This window comes from Aspergillus luchuensis, chromosome 7 (genome assembly GCF_016861625.1).
Source record: "Aspergillus luchuensis IFO 4308 DNA, chromosome 7, nearly complete sequence".
NCBI classification, from domain to species: Eukaryota; Fungi; Ascomycota; class Eurotiomycetes; order Eurotiales; family Aspergillaceae; genus Aspergillus; species Aspergillus luchuensis.
The window spans coordinates 1,121,900-1,133,990 of NC_054855.1; the positions used below are offsets into that span (position 1 = coordinate 1,121,900).

General features: G+C 51.1%; 4 protein-coding genes across 4 annotated transcripts; 2 read left to right on the top strand and 2 right to left on the bottom strand.

Moving 5' to 3' along the window:
- Positions 1-773: 773 nt before the first annotated feature.
- Positions 774-4,518, bottom strand: CPA2 (carbamoyl-phosphate synthase (glutamine-hydrolyzing) CPA2; the record flags this gene model as incomplete). The annotated part of the gene is made up of 3 exons (XM_041683004.1): positions 774-881; positions 939-3,988; positions 4,158-4,518. 3 exons carry the CDS (start codon positions 4,516-4,518, stop codon positions 774-776), a joined length of 3,519 nt encoding a protein of 1,172 aa, XP_041547309.1.
- Positions 4,519-7,904: 3,386 nt separating this feature from the next.
- On the top strand, positions 7,905-8,983 carry AKAW2_70426S (uncharacterized protein; the record flags this gene model as incomplete). Its single annotated transcript, XM_041683005.1, has 3 exons — positions 7,905-8,112; positions 8,174-8,247; positions 8,306-8,983. The coding sequence occupies 3 exons, from the start codon at positions 7,905-7,907 to the stop codon at positions 8,981-8,983; spliced, it is 960 nt and encodes a 319-aa protein (XP_041547310.1).
- Positions 8,984-9,586: 603 nt separating this feature from the next.
- Positions 9,587-10,528, top strand: vip1 (putative actin cytoskeleton protein (VIP1); the record flags this gene model as incomplete). Its single annotated transcript, XM_041683006.1, has 3 exons — positions 9,587-9,669; positions 9,733-9,819; positions 9,925-10,528. The coding sequence occupies 3 exons, from the start codon at positions 9,587-9,589 to the stop codon at positions 10,526-10,528; spliced, it is 774 nt and encodes a 257-aa protein (XP_041547311.1).
- Positions 10,529-10,929: 401 nt separating this feature from the next.
- On the bottom strand, positions 10,930-11,151 carry AKAW2_70428A (uncharacterized protein; the record flags this gene model as incomplete). The annotated part of the gene is made up of 1 exon (XM_041683007.1): positions 10,930-11,151. The coding sequence occupies one exon, from the start codon at positions 11,149-11,151 to the stop codon at positions 10,930-10,932; it is 222 nt and encodes a 73-aa protein (XP_041547312.1).
- Between the last annotated feature and the right edge of the window lie 940 nt (positions 11,152-12,091).

The following is a 12,091-nucleotide window of genomic DNA, read 5'->3' on the forward strand; positions in this document are numbered from 1 at the left end:
AATTGGTTGGTAGGGTCCTGTAGTTGTATATCATCGAAGTTATAGAATTATTTCCCTTTTCGTCTAAGCTTGGCGTGGACGAGCTCGGAATGGAAAAATGTTTCTACTCGAGGATATCCTTCTATACAATTAAACTGTGGTACGTTGCTGTTCAAAACGTAATAAGATGGAAATCGAAGTAGTATGATGCTAGCATAGATTACGCATACTGTGTCAAGCTCAAGGTTGTCCGTGACGCCAGAGACCGGGTTTCCTCTACTTGTGTGGCCGAGTCAACCGCCTCGCAGGCCAACTTTGGTGGATTACTTCTCTCAATCATGATGGCAAAGAGCAGTAAATTATAGTGTTAATCTATGATAATCACATAATAATACAACTGCAACAAGTACAAAGCACGGAATTGGCCAAGATCATATCAGAAATCGAAATTGGATATAATTGACAGGCTATACTACATACAACTAGAATCAAGAATAATTGACCTTTCGCTCAAGCACAAAGCCGGCCTACAAACCTATAGACTGCGAAGCAGAAGGCAACAGAAGGAATCATCCACAAGGCCAACAAACCAGAAAAAGATAATCACAGAGCGCATGACCGTATTCCTCATATCGCCTTTTTTAGAGACGGAGTAAACATATCTATCAACATGAAGCCTTATCCGCTACGCCAAACACGGCGGCTTTTCTGTGCCTGGAAAGATGAACGAACACAAAACCGTGATTATATCTATGAAATCAAACTTTTCGTCCTTTTGGTGGGTAAACTTGCGTTTACAGCAGCTTGCCGCCGGTGAAGTCGGACCAGGTGCGGACCTCGGAAGGAATGCCATCGGGACGGGGCAGCTTCTCGCTCATGGCCTGGGCGAAGAGGAGGGCAGTCTAGAAGGAACAGTTAGCATCAAAACAAGTAGAGAGGAAGAGGAACGGGTTGCATACCTTGGTCTCCATGAAGAGAGGAACGCCGAAGTCAACGGCGTTACGTCTCATGACATAGTCCTCATCGAGGAGGGACTTGCCACGGGTCTTGGCAAGGTTGAAAGTACCACGGATGTTGTACTTCTGGAAGACTTCACGCAGAGCACGCTTGTCCTGCTTGGGGAACTCAATGACCTGCACGGGAACCTTGGTAGCAGCCTCAAGGTGCTCCTTGACAGCGGGGCTAGCAGCGAAGAACTTGAAGTCGAGGGGCTTGAGGTACTCGACAATCTGGGCCAGGGCAGGGTTGGTGATATCACCGCCGAGCAGGATACCCTCACCAGCCTCAGGGCAACGGAAGTTCATGGTAGCCTGCAGGGAAGCCCAGTAGGCTTCAACGACATCCTTACCGAAGCAAGCAATCTCACCAGTACTGGCCATCTCGACACCGAGGAAAGGATCGGCACCAGCAAGACGGGTCCAGCTGAACTGGGGAACCTTGGTAGCGAGGTAATCGCGCTTGACCTTCATGAGGTCAACAGGCTCAGGGACGTCACGGCCAACCAGAGCCTTGGTAGCAACATCGATGAAGTTGGTACCCAGGACCTTGCTGACGAAGGGGAAGGAGCGGGAGGCACGAAGGTTGCACTCAATGACCTTCAGCTCAGGCTCAGCACCCTCCAGATCAGCCTTGATGATCTGCATGTTGAAGGGACCGGTGATGTTCCAGGCCTTGGCGACCTTCTCGGCAATGTCCTTAACGCGGTTCATGACAGACTCCTCCAGATTGGCGGGGGGGAGGACGAGGGTGGCATCACCGGAGTGAACACCAGCAGGCTCAACGTGCTCACTGACGGCGTGGAGCAGAAGCTTGCCGTTGGAAGCGACAGCGTCAACGTCAATCTCCTGGGCACCCTCAATGAACTTGGTGATGACAACGGGGTGGTCGGGGGAGACGGCACTAGCGTTGAGGAGCTTCTCCTTGAGCTCATCGACGCTGTAGATGACGTTCATGGCAGCACCAGACAGGACGTAACTGGGACGAACCAGGACAGGGTAGCCAACAGTCTCAGCGAAGCGCTCAGCCTCGGCGACGGAGGTAAGCTCCTTCCAGGCGGGCTGGTCAACACCAATGCTGTCCAGGATCTGAGAGAACTTGTGACGGTCCTCAGCACGGTCAATGTCCTTGGGGTCAGTTCCGAGAACGTGAGCACCACCAGTCTCCTGGAGGCGGAGAGCAATGTTCTGAGGAAGCTGACCACCGACAGAGACGACAACACCGCTGGCGCTCTCGAGCTCGTAGATATCCATGACACGCTCGTAGCTGAGTTCTTCGAAGTAGAGCTTGTCAGCGGTATCGAAGTCAGTGGAGTAGGTCTCGGGGTTGTAGTTGATCATGACAGTCTTCTTGCCCATGCCGCGCAGGGAAAGAGTGGCGTTGACAGCACACCAGTCAAACTCAACGGAGCTTCCAATACGGTAGACACCGCTTCCCAGAATGATGACACCGTGATCATCGAAGCTGACATCATGGGAGGTAGCGTTGTAGGTGGTGTAAAGGTAGTTGGTGTCGGCAGGGAACTCGGCGGCGAGGGTGTCGATCTTCTTAACCCAGGGTCTGATACCGAAGGACTTGCGGCGGGCGCGAACGTCGTCCTCAGAGGCGCCAACGAGCTGAGAGATCTGCTTGTCAGAGAAACCAAGCTTCTTGGCCTTCAGCAGGATCTCCTTCTGGAGGCCGAAGAGGCTGCCGATGTCCTTGAGCTCGTGGTGGCAGTCAACGATGTTCTGGAGCTTGTACAGGAACCACTTGTCGATCTTGGTCAGCTCGTGAACCTTGTCAACGGAGTAGTTTTCGTGAAGCATAGCCTGGCCAACAGCCAACCAGCGGCGGTCGGTGGGGTTCTTCAGGACTTCGTCAAGGTTCTCGAAGTGGTCACCCTGGAAGCCAACGAAGCGGGGGTCAACCTGGCGGATAGCCTTCTGGAAAGACTCCTCGAAGGTACGACCGATAGCCATGACTTCACCGACGGACTTCATGGCACTGCCAATGTCGCGGTTGACATGCTGGAACTTGCTCAGATCCCACCGGGGGATCTTAGTGACGATGTAGTCCAGACTGGGCTCGAAGTTGGCAGTAGTGGTCTTGGTAACCGCGTTGGGAAGCTCGGGGAGGGTGTGTCCCAGACCGATCTTCGCAGCAGTGTAAGCCAGGGGGTAACCGGTGGCCTTGGAGGCCAGAGCCGAGGAACGAGAAAGACGAGCGTTGACCTCAATGACACGGTAGTCCAGGCCATCGGGCTGCAGAGCGTACTGAACGTTACATTCACCAACGACACCCAGGTGACGGACAATCTTGATAGCAGCGGTACGGAGCATGTGGTACTCCTCATCAGACAGGGTCTGACTGGGAGCAACGACGATACTGTCACCGGTGTGGATACCAAGGGGGTCGAAGTTCTCCATGTTGCAAACAGTGATGCAGTTGTTGTCAGCATCGCGGACAACCTCATACTCGACTTCCTTCCAGCCACGGAGAGACTTCTCGACCAGAATCTGGGGAGAAAGGGTCAGGGAGCGAGAGGACAAGTTCTTCAGCTCCTCGGGGTTGGCAGCGAAACCGGAACCCAGACCACCCAGGGCGTAGGCAGAACGGACGATGATGGGGTATCCAACGGTCTCAGCAGCCTTCAGGGCCTCGTCGACGGTGCTGACCGCAATGGATTCGGCGATGGGGATGTTGATCTCGTTCAGGGCCTTGGAGAAAAGATCACGGTCCTCGCTGGTCTCCAGGGTCTTGATGCTGGTTCCCAGAACGCGGACACCGTAGCGCTCGAAGATACCCATGCGGTTCATCTGCACACCCAAGTTCAGGGCGGTCTGACCACCGAAAGAGAGGAAGATACCATCGGGTCTCTCCCGCTCAATGACATAGGTGACATACTCGGGGGTAACGGGGAGGTAGTACACTTCATCCGCGAGCTTGTGATCGGTCTGAATCGTCGCAATGTTGGGGTTGATCAGGACGGACTGGACACCGGCCTCCTTGAGGGCCTTGAGAGCCTGAGAACCTATTGAAGAAAATTAGAGTTAGTAACTGTCTCACAAAATTACCTTGACCAATTAAATCCAATTCCTTTTTTTACCCCATGTAGTCATCGCTCAATTAATCGCGAAACACCAAAAGGAGCAGAGGAATCATGATGAGAAAGCCAAGGTTCAGCGACTCGTCCAACTTACCGGAATAGTCGAACTCTCCGGCCTGACCAATGCTCAGACCACCACTACCGATAACGAGGACCTTCTTGACATCGACCAACTTGCTGCCAGGCTTGACGAGTCCACTGGCGAGGTAGCTGTCAGCGGAGGGAGCGTTGGAGGTCTCGGAAGCCAAGCGACGAAGGGCGCTAGAGAAAGAGCGCAGCTGCTGCGGTCGCCACGGAGAAGGGGCCTTGGCCAATCTGAGACTCGAAGCCGTCGAGTGAGCGGTGGTCTGGGAGGAGAAGGGGCGCAAAGCGAGGGTGGAGCGACGAGACTCCGCCAGACAGCGCTGACGCAGGAGGGCGGACGTAGCCTGCCCGCAACGAGTAGCGAGAACCATTGCGCTCTGCGCTGGTAGCTGAAAGGACAGGGAAGAGAGAGAGGTGGGAAAATAAAAAAAGAGATGAGTCAATTGAGAGGATGCACACTCTCTACTTTATGGCCTGGCAGAGTTCCGGAGAGGAGGATCTGGAGACTCCGCTTTTGGTCCGGCTCTGTGGGAATTTTTGAACTTCCCTGGCAATTGAGTTCCTGGTGTATTCCACTTTATGCCACACGCCCACGACCAAAGGGGAGGACTTAAAGGGAGATGAATTGGCCAGGCGGACCTTGTTTTGGATTCTGGGAGAGAATTAGAGTGAAGGAAGAAATGGCTAAAGAAGATGGAGAGGGGACGGGAAACGAAGAAGTAAAGAAAAGGTGCGGGAAACGGCGATGAGTCAATGCGGCACTTTTTTTCTGGAGACCAAGAACCAGCCAAAATGGAGCGCGGGCTGCCGACCGACCAGGAGTTTCAATGGGACTTCCGACTTTGCATTGAAAAAAAAAGATGCCCCAACCTTGGGAGGGCCGATAAGAGCTCCGGTGTGCGGAGCCCTTTTTTCCCTCTTTTCCCCTTTCAGTTGGCCCTCTGGATCGCTGGGACTCCAGAATTCCCCCAAAAGACCGGCCCGGACACTCACCGCCTGTGCCATTGGCCAATGGGAGGACATGGGGAACTGCAGGCTAACAGGTTCGGGGCCAAGTCTAAGTGGTGACTAAGTGGTGACTAGCGGCAGTAGTGGCAGAAATGGAGCCGGCGGTTAGCAATACCGATCACTAATTTACTGACTTGATAGCCCGTCCCAGTCTTTTCCCAGCTGTCCAGGGGCTGCTATCCCAGCTGTAAAGCGTTATTATAGGATAATCATTATTCAATTGCTATTAGACAACCCCCTGCCAAAGCTTGTCTGACTCACAACTCCCTGCCAGGGAACGGACCACCAGTGCTCTCCTAGGCAGATCATGACTCCGTCGTCTGTTCATCATTGTTCATTTTCCAGGAAATTTTGGATGGTTCGTCAAGCAGATCCATGCCTATCTAGTGTCCGCCCAGCCTGCAATGCTCGCTACTGCGCCAATCCCATTTCACCAGGCCAACACCGGCTTTCGGAGGGTCTCCACGCGCCGGAATACACCTCCTGCCCATCCAAACGCTTTCCACTGTTCGTCTATGGTTCCTTGATAGAAGGAGCACTTATGCCGTGAGTCATCGGCATCTGAGCCTTCCAACTCAACTCTATTCAGTAGTGTCAACATTAATTTAGCCTATATGTGTTGGTCTCAACCTGTTGCTAAGTATGTACGTCTTCGCTTTCGAAACTACGTAGTTGGGGGCAGATAGTAGATCAACTCCCAACAGCCACTCGACCATGTAATTCAACACATGGACCCTTGACTGGCTGTTGGATCCGCCACATTTAGGTCCGTGACCCGGTTTATCGTGCCTTGGACGCCCAGATATAGTGTTCTCTCTCATTCATCTTCCCGGTTATATAAAGCATCCTTCAGGTCTTGAATGAGTATATTATATACGTCTTCCACCAGCTGCCGTGCATTCTGTGTCGTTTCCTGTTGAGACATATAGTCTAGACTTTGCATCCTGCCGACGATTGCGGAGTCCGAGGGTATTCTTGTAATCCCAACAGCGAATCCACCGATAATCCTCCCACTTTTAGTTTGCTCTTCTCGTTTTATAGTGGCGTTCTCCACAACCAACTGGTGTTTCTTCCTCGCAGGCACATTCGCTCGCAGCGCTTTCTGGTATTGTTTTCGCGGCCCTGACAACTCTGGCGGAATCTGCTTCAAGTCAATGACTACTTCGTGAAGTACTGATCATAAGACACGAGGTTGACACTGGTATTTCAAAAGGCTCAGGGTCAATTCTCCGAGAACAAGGCAGATAATCAAGGCTTATCAGATCCAGAGAGTATCTTGATGGTTTCTGACTAAGGCCTCATAGACTTGGCGATTGAGGTGATATGGGTTGGGTGTCGCGTGACTCATGTCATTGAACAGGACCGTGAGACCAGAGTGTTAGTAGGCGCGGTGTGTGTAGGATTGCGCTAGTCTTTGCAGAGACGCGGATACTGGAGCATCCGCCTTACAGTGTTGATTCGGCCCGACGCGGTGCCGCTTTTGGCGCATTGGCCGGGCACGCATGGGGGAAGAGTCCCACTTGAAACAATTACTCCAGCATATGATCTCGACCAAGTACGATGATGTCGACTTTATGGGCATTACCTCCATACTGGTGATTAGACATGCTCTGTACGCAGTACACATGAGTATATCATATGCGCACCGTTTGGCAGGCATGTATGATGTGCATGCCCACGATTGGCAGTTCTGCATAACCCAGGCTGGGCTTAGTGGATTATGTTGCTGAGTGCGCACTAATACAGTCAGTAGACCTTAGAGTCGTGTGCCTATAAATACTAGCAAAGAAAAATCCATCGCATTGATGATTCTGCATTGAGAGAAATCTGACAGAGCAGCTCAAGCGGTGCCTTAGAGTGGGCCTCACTCCAGCCTCAGGATGGGGACTCCTCTGCCTTAGCTCTATGTATAGGCGAGTTAGTACATAGTAGGTAGAAACTCATGCATGTGAGGAAGAATGCCGAGCCAATCTCGACCGAGCTTACTAGAGTAGGATAGCGCGGTAGAGCGGGAAAAGAAACGAGCAGACAGACAGCGTTAGTGTGCACATAATTATGCGGTCAGATGGATTCAGATTACGACCTGCTGTGCCATGATGAGAGAATCTGGGAAACGATGGATGGTGGGACAACGACCAAGATCGTTGCGCCAACATCGCCTCCCTTGACTATTGGCGGGAACTCCAATCCAAATATAAACTTCAATCTTCCAGCTGAATCACCCCCTGTTCTGTGCATTCAGAATCAAAAGACTGGTTAAAGCTCCCTCGGACAGATAATTAAGCTCTGGACTCCCGGGGAGCGGCCCCAGGTCCATCCGGCCGAGCGTGAAGCAAAGCAACTAAAGCTAGGAACTGGCAAAGGATGGATGATAGGTTCCATGCATGTCGTTCTCCATTCAGCTGGAGAATTCGCGCACAATTCAGTGGTGGCTCAGTGGTTGGTATGCTTTAAAATTCCAGTCAGTCCAATCAAGGGGGGGAGCTGCAGCCTGTGCTTCATCGGTGGTCTGCCAAAATTAATATTAGTCTGTCGGTAGTAAGAAGTTAAGAGTGAGTGGTAGTGCTGCTGCTGCTGCTGCTTTCCTCCTACCGACAAACTAACGAAACTAACCTGAAAGACGACTGTCTCCGCCGGATTATACCTATCAATTCAGGGACTACTTTGGGTCCTACCCTTTTACCATTCGTCCATCCCACCAGTCAAAACCCTTGGTCATCCTGCATCTTCCTTCCAAAGATTAGTTTATATGGCGTCCGGACTAAACCCCGGTTCTCTTTCTTCTCCCAGATTACGACCTCGGGCTGCCACAACAATGCAACCGACCACCACGTCGACATTATCCTCACGTCGTTCGTCGCAAGTCATGGCTCCTTCAGTCGCTGCATCTCTACCGGGCACTCATACAGCTGCAATCCCAACCGTCAGCGACCAGACAAACAACATGTCTACGTCGGGTAAGTCAAAGGACCATGCAGACAAAGAAAGCTGGAGAGCAACTTGACTGACTAGCTCAAGGTCCACTTCGTCATCCCAAACCGCTCACTCCTTCCGATATCCATTCAATGCTCGAGCAAGAGCAGGAGGCAATGGTACGACACGCTGGAATCCTTCTTTTATTGGGTCTATGCTTACTCTATCCTACTCTAGGTAAATCGCTTGTCGCGAGAGCTTTCCCTCCTTCGTCAACAAACGAACTCGGTCGCATCGACAGCCTCCTCGACATCCACCACCCTTAACGACTCGGTAGATGGGCTCCATGCATCGCCATACGTTATCAGCACTGCGCACCCCACATCATCGCGAAGACACCGCTCATCCTCCAGCTTGAGCTCCTCCTACATCCCAGCGGTGCAAGGCTCGAGAGCGGGAAGTGTTTCCGGCATTGCTCCTGCGCGAGAGACATATCTTCCTTCGACCCGTCCTGATCCCTCGCGACCGGGCCGAAGCAGGGAATCATCGCTCACCTCTCATCGGCAATCGGAAGGAGCGTTGCCATCAACGCCAGGATCTCATCATCAGACACAACCGACTGACCACGCAGCCCATCATGCGGGCAGCTATCCGCACCGCAGCTCGCTGTCCCAGCAGAAGACGCCCAGTATTAGTTCTACAAGCCGCCATGAAGAGGTCTTGCAGCAGCGCGGAGAAGTCGATTCGCTCAAACGCGAGAACGAGATGCTACGCCGACGTGTCCGAGACCTTGAGTCTGTCATCTCCAAGCTTCATTTACAGGAGTCGAATGCGTCTCATCTGAGAGACGACAACTCCCCATCTACACCTACCCCAGACTCAAAAGAGCCATCCGGTACGGAGACGAAGGAATGAGATAGAGATGTCTAAAAGCTTCTTTGGCTATAGATTGGGTGCTATGGATGAATTACGGAAAGCAGGATCTTTCAGCCGTTATTTTATTCGCTTTGCTTTGCCATTTTTGGGTCAGATTTATTTATTTACTTCTAGGTTGTTCGGGCGCACATCTCGGTTTTCTTTTTCCGGCTTTGCTTCTGCTTCTGCGATTAGACGCTTTGGGCCTCGGGGAAAATGCTACTGCCTTCCAGGGCGGACCTATAGGGGGAAGACACTGGTACCATCTAGATAGATGATAGTCCAAGGATGGTAGCACTAAGAATGTTTCAGTTTCACTCTGCACTTCTCCCTCCCACTTTCACATGTTGTCTTTCGAATGGCCAACGCGGCCGTGGCCCACTGTGGCTGTGCGCGAGACTGGCTGCCCCTCGCGACGTCATCTGTGGCGCCTCCAGGCCCGCCCCCTAAACACGAAACATTGTCCAGTCTTCTTAAATAACAGCTCTCCTCTTCTTCCTCCTTTCTCTCTTTTTCTCTTCAGATTTAAAAATCTACTCTCTCAATAGTATACCACCTACATCTATCTCTCTCTACCTTCTTCCAAAACTCACCTCACACATCATGTCTGAACGCTCCACCGTCCACGTCGAGGGCATTGCGCCCGCAACCACCGACAAGGAGGTCCAGGACTTCTTTAGCTTCTGGTATGCAATGCAGGCATTTCAAACCCACCCCTTGCATGAACTGCACAGCTGACAACCTTACAGCGGAAAGATCACCCACATTTCTGTTACCCCCGTTTCAGGCGAAGCTGAAGCCCAAAAGTCGGCCACCGTCACTTTCGAAAAGGAAGCGTAAGTTACCCCGCACCTTACCCGTCCGTCATTGTCGCCAAATAACACCATCAACTACCTCTCCCTCCCAGAGTATCAAAGCTAACCAAATATCCCCTGCAATAGTGCTGCTAAGACCGCTCTCCTCCTCGACAACACCCAGCTTGGTTCCTCCCTTGTGCATGTCAAGGCAGCTCAGACCCTTGACGACATCGCCGGCGACCAGGCCGCCAGCGCCGGACAGGCCAAGGACGAGCACAACCACGACCTCGAGCAGGAGGATAAGCCCCGTTCTCGTATTGTAGCTGAGTACTTGGCCCACGGCTACACCCTCAGCGACAATGCCATCCAGAAGGCCATCGCCCTGGACAACAAGCACGGGTTCTCGTCGCGCTTCACCAGCGCTCTGTCCACCTTCGACCAGAAGTACCACGCCACGGACCGTGCTCGTGGTCTGGACGAGAACTACAAGCTCAGCGACAAGGCGACCACTGGCTGGCGTAATCTGAACCACTACTTCGAGAAGGCCCTCGACACTCCCTCTGGCAGGAAGTTGCGGGACTTTTACTCCCAGACCAACAAGCAGGTGCAGGATATCCACAATGAGGCTCGCCGACTTGCGGACTTGAAGAGCGGCAAGACCACTACTGAGGGTGGTGAGGCTCCTACCCCTAGCACGGCACCTGCTACTCAGCCGGCGGGTACTGCTGCCCCTGCTGAGCAGGCGTAAGCAAATCCAAAATTCCAATTGGAAATCCGAAGAAAACAGGATTAGGGGTAATGAGCAACGAGGGTGTGGTTTCTGTCTGTATGCCATAATGACTTGACCTTTATTCAGTTCATGTAATGCTTCAGTGACAAACATCTTTTTTGCGATAGCTAGCTGTCTGGAACAAGCGATACCTCTATACCAACCAATTTGACACCACCTCATTTCTATATAATCAACTTAATCCCAATAAAGGAGTTAAACTATCCCATCCTCGACGACTATACACTACACCACCAACCCCCATAAAAAGAAAGTAGATCACAAAAAATAATATCATATCATAACCATATCATAAATACATTTCACTCCGATTCTTTAGCCCCCATCCCTAAACACATGAAAGAAAATAAGAAGGAAGGTTAGGCAACACCCCCCTTCGAAAACTTCGCACTCTCTATATCCTCCAACGGATGCTTGGGGTTACTCGACAATCCAGCCGTCTGGGCCGCCTGATCCTGGACGTCATGTTCGGGCGGGGCATATTGAGGCTGGGCTTTGCCCTGCGAGGGAGGGTCTTGTTGCTGGGCGCCGGATTGGCGCTCGGGGGAGGGCGATTGGCGGCCGGCGTTGGGGGCGGACATTTTCAATCCCTTTATTTCTTCAAAAATTGATTTGAAGGACTAGAGTGGGTTGGTTAGATTTTTGATTCGTGACGACCGTGAAATGAGGGGAAGATTTGACTTACTGTAGGTAGGTTTAGGTAGTTATAGTAGGTATATGAGGTTTAGAATAGATATAGATTGTGGTATGTAAGTAGGTAGATAACTGGAGGAAGAGGAAGGAAGGGTTTAAATATCAATTCACTCAGGGTCCAGATTTTCCCCAAGTTCAGTCAGCTAGCTATGATATACACCCAGGCCAGTCAAGCAAGGTTAATTGCGTTGGGGGTGGATGAAAGTGGTTCTGGGAAACATCATCATGACGTGTAAGTTGGTGATGGATGGATCGATGGCTCTTGTAAAAAAGCGGTGGTTACGTAGATACTTTGGTTTGTTTCATTGTGTGGGGGGTGTACATAGTAGTATGTTTATCATTGATAATACCTAGTATTAAGTTATAAGTTACTGCTTATTAGTCTATTCATTAGAACAGATATTGTAATATTGAATGGCAGCTTCAATTAATGATCGATGATGAGCGAAGATGATCAGTCTTGGAGACGATGATGTCATTCCTTTACTCTGTGTCACGTGATATATGTGCTTATGTAATGATATACAGGATTGCTGAATAACTTATGTAAGGATTCATCAAGTTCTGTGATGTTTTGATTGACATTAGTCCGTCCCTATGGTGGAGTAGTTCTGTTGGGTGTTTTTGGCATTGCCTTACGAAAAGAAAGTCGTTATGTATAGTTGGACTGCGAGGTCTACGTACTATAGTAGTCATATTAGAATTGTGCTGTGTTGGTGCAATGAATATATATATATAAAGAGCTCGAATGCATATAGTATAACGTACTGCTAGTGACTCTTCTACGTAAGTCTGACTAACATGCCTCGTTCTTATCAGTCAATAACC